Source organism: Eschrichtius robustus, chromosome 3, assembly GCF_028021215.1.
Source record: "Eschrichtius robustus isolate mEscRob2 chromosome 3, mEscRob2.pri, whole genome shotgun sequence".
NCBI classification, from domain to species: Eukaryota; Metazoa; Chordata; class Mammalia; order Artiodactyla; family Eschrichtiidae; genus Eschrichtius; species Eschrichtius robustus.
In genome coordinates, this window is record NC_090826.1 from 141,944,207 (window position 1) to 141,962,451 (window position 18,245).

The window sequence follows — 18,245 nt, forward strand, 5'->3', positions numbered from 1 at the left end:
TGTGCGGGGGGCCGTGATGGCGCAGGCGGTGATGCGAGCCGTGGAGAGCGATGGAGAGCGGCAGATGAAGCTTTGCTAGCTCGCCCGCCGCTCACCTCCTGCTGTGTGGCCCGGTTCCGAGCAGGCCGCGGACTGCTACCGGTCTACAGCCCGGGGGTTGGGCACCCCTGTTCTAGAGTACCCCCTTTGATTATTGTTCCTGCAGGAAGTACAGTCGAGTTCTTCAGGAATGTCTGTACACCCTACCTTTCCCTTTTCTTCCTCCATTATGCTTAGGTTGCTGATCATCGAGCAAAACTCCAGGAATTAGAGAATCTCATTGCAAACCTTGGAACTGGGGACGAGATGGTGACGGATCAAGCCTTTGAGGATAGACTAAAGGAAGCAGAGAGAGAGGTGACTGACCTCCTTCGTGAGGCCCAGGATGTCAAAGGTACACACGATTAAACAAGTGGGTAATTTCTGTAAGATGGTCCATCTTTAGATGTAGCTCCTAATGCAAGGTTAAGTAGTATGGTTTTATAAAATTCTTTCTCTATTTTTAAACTCTGTTTAGAATATGAATTATTTTATTTTTTAAACATGTAGAAAAGAACCTGTCAATGTTTTAAGATACACTAAGCAGAAATAGTTCTCCCAGCACATGAAAAACTGTTAGATGTTAAAATCCAAGCATTTTATAAATCCTGCTATCAAGATGCTCACCACTGGGCTGAAGTCACTTTTGTTTTGGAGTTTTCCATCACTGAGACACAGATGCTCATCAGATACTCATAGTAAATGTGCATTAACGTTGATACACCCGGGACCACAATGATCAACTTCCCTACTGATGATGTTTCCATCTGGAGTTAGAGAAGTCCTCTCGTCAGAGTACAGGTCAACAAAAACTAAATATATTGCCTATTTCTTATTGTAAATGTCCCTAAGATTTTATAAAATTACTGAAGTAGAGAAGGAAGAAATTGGATGTATCTGGTCTGGGCCAGTTTGTTTAATTTTTATTAGGACAGTCCAAAAATTGTTCTATGAGGTAAATTTTTAGAAACTGAAAAATAAAATGAGAGGTCAATAATTTATGTGTTTTGTTTCAGTTGTTGTTACATTTTAAGTCTTAAACATAGATTAAGAAGAATTTATATGTTTCCTGTTCTGTATAAACAATGGTGGTTTTTTTAGGCTGTTCATTTTCACATTCGGACACGTTTTTTTTTTCATTAATGTATTCTCTTGTAACAGCAAATTCGCATCTGTCCTGCCATATCCGTTGAAGAACTGAACGTGGGGTGATCATTCTTAAGTGCCAGTCAGTCAACCTGAGAGGTGGGGTGTGGCAGGCAGCTCTGGTGCCAGCAGCACCAGCACATGGGCATGGTCAAGGGGCGGGAAGGGGAGGTCAGCCAGCACTGCCACTCATCCAGGCTCCACACCTTGGTGCAGCCCCAGTTACATCTGGCTCTTTTTGGCCACAATGGCTACATACTTTCCTCTGCCCAAGCAGGTGATTCTGTGGGACAGAAGCTCTGATAGGAGCCATGGCCACCATACCCTCCCTTGAGCCACCTGAAAGCTGGGGAGCATAACGGGCTGCTTCTGGTAGCTTTGGGAGCACCACAGGGAGGCTGGAGTTAAAATCCACTCCCACTAAATCCTGATTCATGGAGTTCCTGGCTGACCTTTCCTACTTAGGTTCAAACTAGCCAAGAATAAAAATATCTTCAAAATGATTTACCCTTTCAGACTCTCCCTAAGTGTTCATTTGTAGTTAAACTTGTGTTTATTCTGCAGTTTGAAGGGAGATTATATGGTGCAATTAGGTCTTGCAATTGGACACTTGGAATTAGAGGGCTTTGAAGTGATCCACTTAGGTTATTTGTTCCCTTTTTGGGATACTATTGTTTCTCTAAAGAACTGGCTAGAGAGATCGGTATCTGTTTCCTTTTTGAAGTTCTAAAGGGAAGGGGCTTCTATAACTTCATTAGCCAATGAAGCCAATGCTTAACGCTTCCTAAATCTAAATGATATTCTATGATTTCAGCTTGTTTTTATATTTTGTATTTTCTTAAAAATCTTTGGATTATCAAAGAATTGTTTTAAGTAATCATCCGAGCAGGGCCATTTTGTATAGTTAGATGAGATGTTTTGCAGGCCACCAGCTTTGCATGTGTATTGATTGGGTGGCCCTGCTTGTAAGCTGCTATTTTTCCAAACCTGTGTTCATCTTTGTTGATCTTAACTTTGGCTTCTCATCTCTTTTACATTCCCTGGAAAATTTAGATGCCAACACTAGCACCATGCAGAAATAAGAACTGGTCAATTTTGAATAGGATTGACTTAATGGTTCCTATATATTATAATATAACTTCATGCCATGTGAGAATTGTAATAACGTCAGAATTGTCTTTGCATGGGCTTATATTTATTGATTGATTGATTAGGACACAGGTATGAGGTTTAAATTGAATGGGCATAATTAATAGAGAACAATTTGAAGAACTTTTCAAAAGCAGAAATCAATTTGAAAGAAATTACATGGATGTGCCAGGCGGTGGGAGGTGGCAGCAAGAGTCTATTTAGTTTAAAATACAAAATAATTTTAACGTGCCATATTTCAACATCAGTTTTGAACCGAGTTTTTTCCTAGTTTAGAAAAATGTCCAGCTCTCAGGGCTGGTAGTGCTTTTAACAACATTGTATTTTTATGATTCAGTCTTGCATGTGCTGGAATATCAAAATCTTTCCTTCATCAGACATTTTTCGAGTGTCTTCTCTTTGCCGATCATTGTGTAAGACTGGGGATACAGTGCTGAGTAGGAATGAGGGACTCATAGTCAAGTGGGAGAGACAGTGTGTTAATCTCCGGTTAACCCACTTGGAGACCGTAGATGAATGTAACATTGGCGCTACTGCTGGGCACAGTGAAGACTGACCAGCTCTGCCAATGGACTTAGGGAAACTTGTCAGAAAGATGCTATGTTTGGAAGAGTAAGGATAAGCAGCGCCTCAGATTTCACGTGAGATGATATGTGTTCCCCTCCACAACCCCGCTTCAGATAATTTATGGACTTTCTTCTGCACTGTGATTGCAGATGTAGACCAAAATTTGATGGATCGCCTCCAGAGAGTGAATAACACCTTATTCAGCCAAATTAGCCGTTTACAGAATATCCGGAATACCATTGAAGAGACCGGAAACTTGGCTGAACAAGCATGTGCCCGGGTAGAAAGCACAGAGCAGTTGATTGAAATCGCATCCAGAGAACTTGAGAAAGCAAAAGTTGCCATTGCCAATGTGGTGAGTGACTGGGAAGGTCTGAGGTGGGGCTGAGGGAGTCCCTTGGCTTTTACTGGTAGTGGAATGCTTCTTCAGCTAAATTGACTCCTTGTATCTTTTTATTTGTCTTCAGACATGGAGCAAGAAAGCCACATTGCTCATAGTTGCCATGAAATAGTTATCACAAACTGGATTAAAACCAAAAGACATCTGGATCCTTTCTCTAGCTTTGTTCCTTCTGTGGCACTAGGCAATTTAATGTTCCTCTTTTTTTTTTTTTTTTTTTAATATTTATTTATTTATTTGGCTGTGCCAGGTCTTAGTTGCAGCACGCAGGATCTTGGCTGCCACATGCGGGATCTTTTAGTTACAGCATGCAGGCTCTTAGTGGCAGCATGCAGGATCTAGTTCCCTAACCAGGGATCGAACCCAGGCCCCCTGCATTGGGAGCATGGAATCTTAACCACTGGGCCACCAGGGAAGTCCCTAAACTTCCTTTCTTCTCTGCTGAAAATAGAAATAATAATCTGCAACCAAGGATGCTGATGTTAACTGAAGATCTCTGAAATTAAGAAGAGACGTTCTTTCTCTAAATAACGCTAGTGAAAATTTAGTTTTGACACTTGCTTTATTAAATTTAAATAATTCATTCCTTTGAGATTAGTGCTTTGTTTATTTCCTCTCTAGTCAATCACTCAGCCAGAATCTACAGGGGACCCAAACAACATGACTCTTTTGGCGGATGAGGCACGAAAGCTTGCTGAACGGTAACCTCCAGCTCCCTCTTTAATGGTTAAGTTATGGCTTTCATCGCGGTACGCACACGTTGTTTCATCCTATCCCCACACACACTTCCCATGTAACCCACTTTTGCAAAGTTTGCTCTCGTTTCTGAAATGCTATTAGCTACATGTACTCTTTGCTTCCCTTTACTTTGAAATTAGAATATTTACTTTGAATATTAGAATATGATGGTTTGGAGGGAAATTATATTTGCACATCTAAGGAAAACCGTAACATTTTTTAGATTTTTAATTTTGAAACCTTAAAGTTAATAGATAATTAAGCTCAGTAGAATTTAGTTATTTTTTTAAAATTTTTAAATTTTCAACAAAAATGTTTAATTTTCAAGCTTCAATAGAAAACATTTACTAACCCATAGTACATGTGAAAATCAGAAACAGACCATTTCATTCCTGATTAAATGTAAGGTAATTTCTTAAGAAGACTTTAAATTGTAGAGGGCATCAAGTGGAAACATTTTTTTAAAAATAAAATTGCTAAAATGTAGGCTCCGTGAGGGCAGGTGTTTTTGTGTGCTTTATTCACTGCTGAAGTCCCAATGCTTAAAGCAATGTCTGGCATATAGTAAGTACTCAATAAATGTTTATCAAATGCATTGCAGAGCAGCTAGTAGACCTCATAGGTACAGGGTGCTTAAATAAGCCTGATGTTAGAATTTTAGCCTCAATGTCTGAGCAGTTACATTGGCTTCCTGCTTTACCATATGTGCTCTCTTTCTGTTCTTTGTAAATATGTGTGAACTGTTGTAATTTAGCTCATAGAACATTCATGGTTTCAGAGCTGAATTTTCTGATTAAAAGAAGACAGCTGAAAACATTGTAGAAAACTCCCGAGAAAAGTAGGTCTTGGAAATTAATTGTGGTGTACTGCATGCATGAATTTTGAAGGAAAGTTTATCATATCAGAAAGAATGGGCATGTATTGCAGTGTGACAATGTAATATGAAATTTTAGAGCTGAAAAAACCTTAACAGTTACCCAGCTAAAATGCGTTATTTGTCTGGAGTCCCTGTTGACATGTTCTTTGTTGAGTTGCTCTTCCTGGCCTGTAACTAGGTTGCCTGTGAGAAATCTGAATAGTCAAAGTTGTTTCAGGACTATGCAGTAACAGAACCAGAGTAGCAATTAAAGATGAGGTCGGTCTGGGATTTGTGTTTATGACTAGAGAAATGAGTTCTTGCTGGTATACACAGTTTCATATATAAATACCCTTAAATAATTATATTTAAAAGTAATTTTTAAGAAATATAAGCATTTGCGCTCTATACATTTTATATCATTAATATCCTTGGGAAATATCATTTTCTCAGATTACAGAACGCTATTTATAAACTCAGCCCCGCTGAAATGATAACAAAATTCCAAATTTATAAGATTTTTTCAATATTTGTGGAACTCTGCCCACATTAGTTTATGTATATTAATAAGGTAAGCATTACCTAAATTCTATTTCTTTCCCTATGAGACGGTTGTGTTTCATGGCTTGTTTTTCGTCTTATGTTATACAGCCATAAACAAGAAGCTGATGACATTGTACGAGTGGCAAAGGCAGCCAATGATACATCAACTGAGGCATATAATCTGCTTTTGAGGACACTGGCAGGAGAAAATCAAACAGCAGTTGAGATTGAAGAGCTTAATAGAAAGTGAGTGTAATTTAAAGGTGGTTTATAGCCCTTCAGTTGTTCTTGTAAGTAACGCCAGTTCAAGGAAAAATTAAATGCCGGCGAATTCAGACCATGTATTCATGCAGTAAGATTTCTTTTGTTAATCATGCTTTTGAAATGATGCAGTAATTAGAGCAGGGGATGTAGAGCCACAGAGATTTTATTTGATCCAGTTACTGTATCAGCAGAGAATGGTAACAACTAGCCATGATACTTAAAATTCTGCATAAAGGCAAAGAGAAAAAATATCATAGAGTAAGCAGAGAAAATATATTTGAGCTACAAATATTTAAAAGGTGTCTGAAATACGAAAGCATATGGTAAACCATATGCTATAAATAGAAGTGATGAGATGAAATCTAAATTTAAGCTATGTTGGTATTAAATAATAGCATTTTAATATAACATTTCTTTGAGGTTTTGGAAATACTGTCACGGTGATTTAAACTGGAATGAATCTGGTGAACATTAAGATGCTAAAAGCAACTAGGGTTTTCATCAAATCACATCTGTTGTTCCTTAGGTATGAACAAGCGAAGAACATCTCACAGGATCTAGAGAAGCAAGCTGCCCAAGTCCATGAGGAGGCCAAGAAGGCTGGTGAGAAAGCTGTGGAGATCTATGCCAGTGTTGCCCAGCTGACTCCTGTGGACTCAGAAGCCATGGAGGTATGGCGCTGACAGCCTGCATGCACAGGCTTTGGTTGTCACTGCCGTCCCCCATTCACAGCTCCTACCCTTGTCCCACCAAACACACAGCCACATACCCCCTCAGTCTGGGTAAGAGCTCTTCTGACTGCCCTGCAGCTGTCAGCAGTACCTACCTCCTCTGTCCTCCCAACAGCTCACTGGTAAAGTTGAGTTCTAGTTTAGATACATTAATAGAACTTATTGAGGTAAAAAAAAAAAATCCTGTGGTTATAAACATTAAATAGCAAAGACTCCTTTAGTGATAGGAATAATCACTCTTAAATCTTGGATGTAAATCCAAATTATAATATACTTGGATTAATTAAAACAGACTACACCTAGGTCGTTACCCTGGTTTTGAACAAGAGAGAAATAAAAGAATGGTTTAAATGAAAGAACTGTATCAGGATGCTTTGGGGCAGGTAAAATATTTAGGGATTGGTAGTATTTTATTTCATCTGTACTCTAATCATGAATCCTCATACCAAGTGCTATATAAATGGTGTATTTTTTACATTAAACTTGCAATTTATTAAGTTTCACTTCTTACATCTGAGGTGTTGACTTCGTTTTTACCATAAAGTTTTAGGTCTCCTCAGACGTGTACATACTGTATGATTCCATATATATGGAATTTGACAATAGGCAAAACTAATCTATGATGATAAAAACCAGACCAGTGGCAGCTGCATTGTTGGAAAGGTGGGTGTGGAAATTGACTGGAAAGAGATACAAGGGAATTTCCTGGGTGGAAATATTCTGTATCTTGATTGGGGTGTTGGTTACACAGGTGAATCTATTTGTCAAAACTCATCAAACTAAGTGCTGTGCATTTCACTGTGTGTAAATATACCTCAATTTTTTAAAAAGGTCCGTAAAATCTTGACCTGTGCTGTTCTTTTAAAAATATCCACTAAGTATAGAATTACTAAGCCTACCTTTTCGTCAGTTTAGTTGTTTTGCCTAAAATATAATGATCTTACTTGCTTTTCATAGAATGAGGCAAATAAAATAAAGAAGGAAGCTGAGGATCTGGATCGTCTGATTGACCAGAAGTTAAAAGATTATGAGGACCTCAGACAGGACATGAGAGGGAAGGAATTTGAAGTAAAGAACCTTCTGGAAAAAGGAAAGACCGAACAGCAGGTTGGTTTGCTTTGCAAGTTGCTTCGTTTCTTGAGGGAAAAATTGAAGCTGGCAGACTGTAAGCTGTGTCCGTGATGTTACCACAATTGCAGAAGCAACAAAACACACGAAAAAGTATTCAGAGGAGGGCCTTATGCTGATGCCCAGGCCTAACCTGCTGTATACTGGCCAGTGTCAGGGTGGTGGCTTGTAGGTGCCTGGTCTGTTAGGAGAGAGAAGGGCTTTACCTTGGAAGGTTTGTCCTCTTATCTGCCACGTGTTTGCAGACTGCCGACCAACTCCTAGCCCGAGCTGACGCCGCCAAGGCTCTTGCGGAAGAAGCTGCTAAGAAGGGACGAAATACCTTACAAGAAGCCAATGACATTCTCAGCAACCTGAAAGGTATGAGAGGGTCAGATAACAGGGTAAATTTGTACGTGTCCTTCATTAGGGTGATTCTCTCTCTTTTGTAAAAAAATTTTTACTCCGAGACTTTCTGAACACATACAGCACGAGAGATAATAGTATAAGAAATCGCATATACCTTTCAGATTCAGCAGTTAAGATTTTTACTGCACTTACTTCATCCCCCAACACCTACCCTACCGTTTCTTAAAAAATTTTTGTATCAGTTAATGCATATAATTAAAGCCAACAATTACTGTTTTACGCATCAGCTGATAGTGCTTTATTTTTTATTTTTTAATTAATTAGTTAATTTATTTATTTATTTTTGGCCGCATTGGGTCTTCGTTGCCGTGTGCGGGCTTTCTCTAGTTGCGGCGAGAGGGGGCTACTCTTTGTTGCGGTGTGCGGGCTTCTCATTGCGGTGGCTTCTCTTGTTGCGGAGCACGGGCTCTAGGCGCACGGGTTTCAGGAGTTGTGGCACATGGGCTCAGTAGTTGTGGTTCACGGGCTCTAGAGCACAACCTCAGTAGTTGTGGCGCATGGTCTTAGTTGCTCCGCAGCCTGTGGGATCTTCCCGGACCAGGGATCAAACCCGTGTCCCCTACATTGGCAGGTGGATTCTTAACCACTGTGCCACCAGGGAAGTCCCTACCCTACCTTTTTTATGGTAAAGTATTTCAAAGAAAAATCCCAGCGCTCATGTCATTTTACCCCAGCATTCCTTGGTATGGAAGCCAAAAAAAAAAAGGATATTTCCTGTAACCAAGATATGCCTATTTAGCTGACTTGTGTTGGTAAATGGAGATTATCTTTAATTTTCTCTGCCAATTGCATCTCAGTCTTTATGTTTTCTTTCCTCACCCAAGACAAAAAAGAACTGTGCTCAATTCACTGTGTAGCCTTGGACTCACCTCTGATAAACATAAGCTCTATATATACAGAAGCTTTATAGGATAATGGTAGAATGTATGGGCTTTGTGTCAGTGGGTTTGGTTTAGAATCCCTGATGCACCTCTTACTGTGAATCCTTGAAAAAAATTACCTCTTTAATCCTCAATTTTCTCACGTATAAAAATGATACAATGCCTGTGTCACAAGCACATAAAGCTCTTAACTCAGTACCTAACACTTAGTAAACACTGAATAAACTGCAGCTTTCGATATTGGTTGAGGTGGAGGTGATGGCCTGCTCAGCTCTGCATGAAAATAAATGTTTCAAGTGAGAATTTGCCTTCCAGAAACAGGTGTTCATTCACATGCATCTTCCATGTAGATCTGTGTGCTTTGTTCTAACATTTCAGTCCATGCTGTTTTTCATTCTTTTCCCCTGACTTTCATTGTTCATAAAACAAAATCCAGTGGCAGCTCCCTGAAAGGTTCCCTTTTGGCTTGTAGAGAGTTTAGTTTAATTGCATTCCTTGAACCTGTTTTAGATTTTGATAGGAGAGTAAATGATAACAAGACGGCTGCAGAGGAGGCACTAAGGAGAATCCCTGCCATCAACCAGACTATAATGGAAGCCAATGAAAAGACCAGGGAAGCACAGCTGGCTCTGGGCAATGCTGCCGCAGATGCCACCGAGGCCAAGAACAAGGCCCACGAGGCGGAGAGGATCGCCAGCGCTGTCCAAAAGGTGTGCTCGCCCCTCTTGTCCGAAACAAAGCCTTTGCTCATCTGTTCTCTAGTCATTTTCCGATTTCTTTCCAGACCCCGAAAAGCTCTTGCAAATTTTTTCCTCAATTCCAGTGAAGTTATATTAAACCATCCTTGTCGTTCTTTTTTTTTTTACTAGGCATTAGAGCAGGTAACCACATTGATTGAAGAGGGAGAGTCATTCAAAGGGTCCTTTACTCTAAAATTTCTGCTGTGTCTCAGTGGAAGGGTCTGAGTTGTTGAGGAGGGGGGTTGGCTTCAGGGACCCATCAAGCTCCTGCCCACAAAAAATCAGATTCTTTCTAAGTAAACACAGTTCCTTGACATGAACAATTGATATTTTTTCCATCTTACTACAGTGCCAAGTCAGTACAGTTTTTAAGACCCCCTTTCAAGCATATTGCCATATCTAAGACCCACCTATTTAGAATTTTTGAAGTTACCAGTGCTAGGATTCTTTCTACTCATCTTAAAGAATAATTTCTCTAGGCTGGCTTTCTCCTACTTAAAGATAAATCTGTTTTATTTAAAGGAGAAATTGGAGCTGATTCTAAACTTACGTGTTTGAAAATCACACACATTTTTAAGTTTCTTGGATTAATTATATTTTATAAAATATATTTCAGAATTATGGACTTTTTGTACATTATGATGAACTGCCAAGTATCAATAGAATAAGGCTAGCTTTGAATAGAAAATTATCCAAGCAAAAGAGTCTAATCAGTACAATGTGGTGGAAAGTATACACCATTTAAATGTTGCAGCTATGTGACCCCAACTAAAAATGGCAACGATAGAACAGGAATTTTTATTAACAGGATTAAACAAGAGGATACAAATCAAAGTGCTTTATAAAATATAAAATGTTGTTATGTTAGGTGGTAATGTTATATTTTTCATTAAATGTGTAGCCTAAATAAATGATAACGTAATTCAGCCTAGAGTACAAATTATTGCCCTGTTCTTTCTGGATCATATTTTTGAACCATTTTACAGATTATAAAAGGAGTGGCAGCATACTTTAGAAAAAGGAAAACTTTTTTTCATTAGGAATTGTTTACTTTGTGCCTAGAATGCTACCAGCACCAAGGCAGAAGCTGAGAGGACTTTTGCAGAAGTTACAGATCTGGATAACGAGGTGAATAATATGTTGAAACAGCTACAGGAAGCAGAAAAGGAGCTGAAGAAAAAACAAGACGATGCTGACCAGGATATGATGATGGCAGGCATGGTAAGTGATTCTGGCATATTTGCTAATGGGCAGAAAGTGAAGGGTGTTGAATAATAAAGATCCCTAACTTGTTGAGAAGAGTCTTTTTCATATTGACTTCTGTTTTTAATTGCGTTTTCTGGTCAAGAATTGGGTAAGTAACTTACATAGAAGACAAAGAATTTGGATCTTCTGCCAGATTGTTGCACAATAGCTCCTTCCCAAAGCTACTCTCAGTTAAAAGCAAAACACTGTTTTACACATTTGAGGTTTTAGGACATTTAAAAGTATGTCTTTATATTTTTGAATGGGTAATTCACAGGTGGTATAAAATCAAAAAAGAACAAAAGGCATGCAATGAAAAGTTAATTTCCGTCCTCCTCTTATTCTCCCAGCAACTTGCTGCCTAAAGGCTAAGACCAGTTTCTTGTGTAAAAGGACATTTTTGAAGATGACAAAACATACCAAACTTACATCCAATTTGATTTTTCACTTTTTGTGATGATGTGTATACATAGCCCTGTTTGTAACAAAATTCATTTGTGAATGCATGGCCCAACAAAGGACTACGTTCTGTTTTGTGCTATATTTTGCTTTTGAAAGACTTTGATGGAGTCACAATGGAAATATTCCTTTACAGTTCAATCTGATTATAACCACAGTAATGATAGACATGAACTTGTTTAATTGTGGACTTTCAGTGCACGGAAGGGACCCTTCTTCCACTCCTGCTAAAAATCACACCCTTCACTGTAGATCATTTTCACCTTGGGATGGAAAGAAGAACTACTAAGCCTGTTAATCTAGGTAAAGAAGTCCCTAGGGAAGTGATAACAGGAAGCATCCCTGTGCAAATACCTTATTTAATTACGCATTTTTTTGTTGTTTTGAATTGTCCTCATTTTCTATAGCAAGGTATGGCTCAAGTGGAAATTCCCATATAGTAAAAATGTGTATATTTCATATGTGCTGAGGGTCTCTGGATTTTATGTTTTAATACAGTTGTAGAAACATTAGATTTAGAGCCTGTTGAAGGAAAGGAAAAGATATATATTCTCTATAAGCTTCAAAAAAGGGTATGAATTCAATTAAAAGGGTGGAAAGAAGATCCATCTTTTGTTCCTTTTGGTAAGTAACTTCTAAGGAGCACAAGGCCCCCTCACATATACTATCCCATTTATATTTACATATCAATTCTGAAAGGCCAGCATTGCATCGGTATTGTTGCAGTCTGTAACCTGTTTTTTAAGGGAAAGAAGAGTGAAGGCTCACAGTTGTTCCTGGAAGAGGAGGTAGCAGACAGCAGGTTAAATGTAATAGTATGGCCGTAGCAGAGTCCTTTACGGCTCTGCCAGAACACTTGCAGACAGCCTGGGAAGGTGCAGTGAGAATGGCTGCAGTTTGAACAGAGGTTAATCGTTTATTTGTGAAGGTTTTTTTTCCGTTGCTTTCTTTTTCTTTTTAAAATTTTCACATTGTTTCTATCCAAAAATTTTGTATTCTCTTGACCCAAAAAAGCTAGGAAAAACAGTTCTGTGGTAGGCAGCTCAAAGCTACTCGTGTATATCCTAACCAGATTTATTTGTGAGAGCATCTGTTTTCTGATACTTAGACACTTCCTCTTCCATTGCCATTTCCTGTGACTCATGCACAAGTGTATTTGTTCAGGTTTCATGGAATTTTCCCAAATATATTTACCTTTGGTTGATTTTTTAAATGTAAATTGTATTGCCCCAATTTGTATGTGTGTATTTGTGTGACTGCATGGGGAGAGGGAGTTTTAGAAGAATGTCACTTAGTTGTGAAAAATTTCTGAGAATAGGACATTTCTGACAATCAAGTCTCTAAGATCATCCCAGAGGACATGTTTTGGTTCTAAAATGGTAGTTTTTATACTCATCCTTCAAAAGTAACTTGTTTCTGCTTGATGGGTTTTATTATGAATACACCTCCATGTGTTCTTGAGTGAGAAAGTGAGAAAAGGAGGTAACATTGATCTTTGAAATACAAATACAGTCATTGTAGGCATACTGACTGCCTCTCCATGACTGTTAAGTGAATTAAAAATAGCAACATCCTCAACATGAAGATATGACCAAAAGAGAACATCTCTACAGTAACAGATAATAGTTTCATGAGTTAGAAGAAGGGAAACCATCTGAAAATTAGATTTGTTGACTCACTGGGGAAAAGATACTTCAAGAAAATAAAAATGTATCATCAAGACTACTGTATCATTTATCCTTTTTCCCTGTACAGGCTTCACAGGCTGCTCAGGAAGCTGAGATCAATGCCAGGAAGGCCAAAAGCTCTGTCACCAGCCTCCTCAACCTTATTAATGACCTCCTGGAGCAGCTGGGTGAGTAACCATAGAGTCATTTTAGGCAGCCTTTGAATTCTTTGTACTGTTCTTGGGATCTGAGATAGTTGACTCAAAAGTAGATACTACAGTGCAAAGACCGTATGAACTGAATCGTGACTTTAAGTTGTATTAATTCAACGTGTACTTACTAGGTCCTTCCATGGAATCTGACCTCAGTATTGGAATCTGACCATGGTCTGAGGACTTAATAAAATTTCAAAGATATGCTGCCAGCTAGGGTGGCTCATTTATGGTCACGGTTTATGATAGAATCGAACAATGATTATTCTTAGTTCATCCTGCTGGCAGAATGTCTTCAAAGGATTTAAAGTGAAGGATTTCAATGACAGGATAAAAGAACACTTTAAAGGATAATCGATTAAAGGCTAATCGGATGAGGTGACAGTTTTTATGCCAAAAGAGAGAAGGCTTTCTTTTTGAAGGAAATATAAGCATATTGAAATGTTCCTTTAATCCAATTTGATATAGGGAGCAGGCCTCATTATAGGGCAGATGTACTTTTGTCACCAGCCTCTATTATAAAGTTGTAATACCCTAGCCAGTACAGCTTTGTAAGCAGAGCACTCTGTTTTAATGTGATAGCCTTTAAAGTTTGGTTTTGGGTCAGTGTTTTGTTTTGTGGGGGTTTTTTTTGGGAGGTGTGTGTGATATTTTTATCTGTCTCAATTTTCAAGGATAATAAATTATGTGCCAGCAGATGGATTTTAAAACGAAAGTAAGCTGGAAGAGGTGGGTTTTGTGGCAGAAAAGGTTGTATTTTAAAGTTAGTCAGACTTGGGTTGGAATCTTTGCTTTGTTGCCTGTAAGCTGTGCAAATTTGGGCAAATTACTTAACAGCTGAGAATCACTGATGTCAAATGATCTGGTGAGAATTTAATCAAGTACAATATGCATAAAGTGCTGGTCGTTGTGCAGCTGGCTATCTGCTTTCGTTTAATATAGAAGTAGTTCCTTTCAAAAGGACCTCTTTTTCTCGCTAATTTTAAAGCGAAGCTTTGCTGAAATTATTTCAGCATTTCAACCCTGGCCATTTTCCATAGGAGGGCTCTGACGATAGTGTCTGACTCTTGGGAGCAGGACATGACTCCCAAAACAACCCAGTTTCCCTGGAATCGATGAGCTGAGGGCTTAGGGTTCTAGCGTAAAGATTTTTATGTTCATTAGAGGGCACTAAAAAGACACAAGGATTACATATATAAACGTGAAAAAGGTATTACCCGTTACCAGATGACCTTTAAAACCACAAGTGAGGCTCAAGGTCTAGGACGTGGTTGTTATATATTTAGAAAACATTTCACAAAAAAACATCTTCTCAGGAAAAAAAAAAAATCCAGCCCCAATATTCATTATAAGCTCTGACCCATCCCTGCTGGATTAGGTCAGTGATTGAACTTGGTTTGCATTGTTAATGCCCTTGTATGACAGGCCTCAAGTTCTCAGGCCACTTTTTCATAGGGACAGCTGCTTTGCTTCCTTTATAAAAACGCTGGTGGGGGTACTTGTGGAGTGATGTTACAATTCTCACTGAATGTGTCCATCCTCTTCTGTGTCCCTTCTGACTCAACAGGGCAGCTGGACACAGTGGACCTGAACAAGCTAAATGAGATTGAAGGTACCCTGAACAAAGCCAAAGATGAAATGAAAGTCAGTGATCTAGACAGGAAAGTGTCTAACCTGGAGAACGAAGCCAGGAGGCAGGAGGCTGCCATCATGGACTACAACAGAGACATTGAGGAGATCCTGAAGGACATCCGCAACCTGGAAGACATCAGGAAGACCTTACCCTCCGGCTGCTTCAACACCCCGTCCATTGAGAAGCCCTAGCATCTTCCCTTAGGGAGCCACTGTGAGGCCACAGAGTGCCTTAACACAAAGGTTACATTCTTCAGACCCCCACTCTCTGCTGCCCTCCACCACTGTCCTTTTGAGCCAGGAGAAGTCACAAAGTTTAAAGAGAAGCAAATTAAACATCGTGAATCAGGAACAAAGGGTTTTATCTAATAAAGTCTCTCTTCCACTTAACGGTGGTCCCTCAGACCCACCTTCCCCTTCTGAGTCGCATAAGGACGTGGCATCCTGCGCTGCTGTACAGTGTCTCAAACCCTTCGTGGGAACCGTTGTGTGCCAGGGCTGAGCAAGTAGCCCTGCCTTTCTCGCTGATACCAACAGAACCTCCTCAGTCTCAGTACTCTTGTTTCTATGAAGGAAAAGTTTGGCTACTGACAGTAGCATTGTGATGGCCAGTATATCCAGTCTATAGGCAAGGAAAATGCATCCACATCTCCTGCCCCTCCTCCTTTTAAGCAAAAGCAAGTACACATCCTGTGCCAAAGGTATTGGTCACTTAGAATGTCGAGAGCCGTCATCTGTTGTTTTAGCTATTTTGAGTTTAGGACACTGAGCCATCCCACGGGTAAGGATGCAATGATTTATGACAGTCTCCAGGAGAATGTGAGACTGCAGAAGTAGGCTGAACATTTTCTCAGATGTTAATAATTGACTAGGAAGATAAACTTTTTTCAGATCTTCGGGCAGCTGATAATTTAAATCTGGGTGGGCGGCTTGCACTCACCAATAGACGTCTTCTATTCCTATAGATGGAGTTTATGCAGAAGAGATAGGGATGTGATAACCACTAAAGTTTTTTTCAAAATCAAACTAATTCTTAGAGCTTTTTTAGAGTATTAGTCTTGGAACTAGTGTTGTTACCTGGCAGAGAACAGGTGGTCCTCACGATCTTGACAAACAAAACAAAAGAAAAGCCTCCTTGTCCTAGTCTTTTCTAGCAAAGGGATAGAACTTAGATGCAACTTGTATTGTCAGGATCCCACATGTCCATTTTTCTTCCACTGGGGAGAGATGAAACATTTGACCCTTAGCCTCAGTTTTCTCCTGATGTTCCCCGTCTTGTAGAACCCCTCAAAACACATTGTTTGCCAAATCCTGGTGACAAATACTTGCACTCAGTATTTCACACAGCTGCCAACACCATCTCGTTCCTGCACTTTGTGATTTAAACCCACCTCTAAACCTTCCCTCTAAGCGTAGAGGGAAGACCCTTACATGGAGTTTCCTAGTGAGCTTCTCAACTTCCGATCCTCAGCTCTGTGGTTTTCTTCTAAGGTCACAGCGTGACGATTCTCTGCCACAAACCCCTTCCTCCTACCAACCCGCCTTCGAGATTCATATATAGCCTTTAACACTATGCAACTTTGTACTTTGCGTAGCAGGGGAAAGAAACTATTATCTGACACACTGGTGCTATTAATTATTTCAAATTTATATTTTTGTGTGAATGTGTTTTTGTTTATCATGATTATAGAGTAAGGAGTTTATGTAAATATACTTGGTCCTGTTTCTAGAATGGCACTGTCCGTTCACCTCTTCACTTCATTTTTCCTCTTCACCGGCACAATGTGTCTGTATACCTCCTCCCCTTCCGTCTGCGGTTCTTTGGATTGGATTCGTTCCCTGTTGCTTTGCTCTTCGCCTTGTGTTTGCAGCATGTCCGTTCTCTGACATTCACATCCACCTGCTTTCCTCCACTCACAGCCACGATAAAGAGGTACCTCGAACCCTCTTCCGTTGCAGTCCTGGCGGTCCTCAGCCACAGCACGATGTTGTTCTTAACGCCTGCCCCGGAGCAGGAACGCCAGCTTGACAGGGAAGGATGGAATTAGGAAAGTTTGCTGAAGGGCATCTTTACCATCAGTGTGAGCCTAGCCAGGAATGAGTGAGAAGTGCCCTCTGGCCGTTGTTTGAGCTGGACGGGGTCATTTTTATAAGGGGTGCATAATTACTTGAGTGAGAAATGCCCTCTGGCCATTGTTTGAGCTGGACGGCGTCATTTTTATAAGGGGTGCATAATTACTTGAGTGCTCGTATCAGGGATACGAGGGATGATCAGGGATCATGCTGCAGATAGATAGAGTGGGAGAGGCGGTCTACCTTAGTTCTTCCCCTTTCCATCTCCTTGCATCCTAGAGTTGACTTAACTGGTGTTTTGACCTGGCATCCTCCTAAGCTTCCACTCCATTCCTCTTCTCAGGCCTCTTCTCCTATCGCAGGAGGCCTGGCTCTTTCTTGCCAAGTGTTCACATCAGTGTTTCCTAGCTAGTTCCTCTTTTTAAGTGGCCACATCCTATGAGACATTTTGGTCAAGGTTTCAGGGTAAGGACTGAAGATAGACTGCTAAGGTAGTTTACCCTCTAGCCTATGGGTCAGGTTCACTCCAGTAAGTCTTAGGCCACAGTGAAATTTTGGGAATTTGTTGTTGTTGTTGTTGTTTCTTTTCTCCTTTTCCATCTGTGTGGCATATTTTTAAACAGAATTTTATTTTTAAAATAAAAGTTCTTTATAAGACAATACCTTAATTACACATCTGCAATATCGCCATTATTTTATTGTATAGTTCCAGTTATCTGTATTTTATGTAATAAAATTTGACAGGATGGCTGCTGCAGAATGCTGGGTGTCACAGGGAGCATACACAGCTGTTCCCTGGAATTTTCCCTCTTAATTCCAACCGTGGCCCTTTTCCGTGTGCCTTCACTTTAGCTGTTTGCCTTAATCTCTACGGTCTTGCTCTCCAGGGTAGTAAATAAGATGCAACACTTGGCATTTTTTATGTTAAAAAAAAAACAGTATTTTATTTATAATAAAATCTGAATATTTGTAACCCTTTATACTTGGTGTGGCCTGAGTGTGGTACTGGGGATGTAAGATGTTTTAAAAGGTATGATGAAGGGGAAGCGTCTCGTAATGTATTCTTTGGGTTGTTTATTTTCCTGAGAACAATCCGGTATGTGTACGTGCGTGTGTGTGAGTATATAAATTTATTTATGTATATATTTATTTTTTTAACCCTTCTCAGTTTGGAATACTTTGGTTGTGGTTCAGAGGTTGGCAGATTCTTCCTGTTGAGCTCTAGATAGTAAATGTTTTACGTTTTGCAGGCCATACAGCCTCTGTTAGAACTGCTCTGCTGTTGTAGCAAGAAAGCAGCTGTGGACAGTCTGTAAACAAATGAACAG

General features: G+C 39.7%; 1 protein-coding gene across 1 annotated transcript in view; it reads left to right on the forward strand.

Moving 5' to 3' along the window:
- LAMC1 (laminin subunit gamma 1) overlaps positions 1-17,897 on the forward strand; it is a 121,142-nt gene extending 103,245 nt beyond the window's left edge. Inside the window, exons 18-28 of the mRNA XM_068541376.1 lie at positions 277-433; positions 3,090-3,295; positions 3,962-4,041; positions 5,586-5,723; positions 6,268-6,412; positions 7,430-7,579; positions 7,846-7,960; positions 9,400-9,599; positions 10,692-10,850; positions 13,089-13,188; positions 14,780-17,897. Of these exons, the coding sequence (XP_068397477.1) occupies positions 277-433; positions 3,090-3,295; positions 3,962-4,041; positions 5,586-5,723; positions 6,268-6,412; positions 7,430-7,579; positions 7,846-7,960; positions 9,400-9,599; positions 10,692-10,850; positions 13,089-13,188; positions 14,780-15,036 (1,707 nt within the window). The 3' untranslated portion in view covers positions 15,037-17,897. The remainder of the gene's footprint in view (positions 1-276; positions 434-3,089; positions 3,296-3,961; positions 4,042-5,585; positions 5,724-6,267; positions 6,413-7,429; positions 7,580-7,845; positions 7,961-9,399; positions 9,600-10,691; positions 10,851-13,088; positions 13,189-14,779) is intronic.
- The last annotated feature ends 348 nt before the right edge of the window (positions 17,898-18,245 follow it).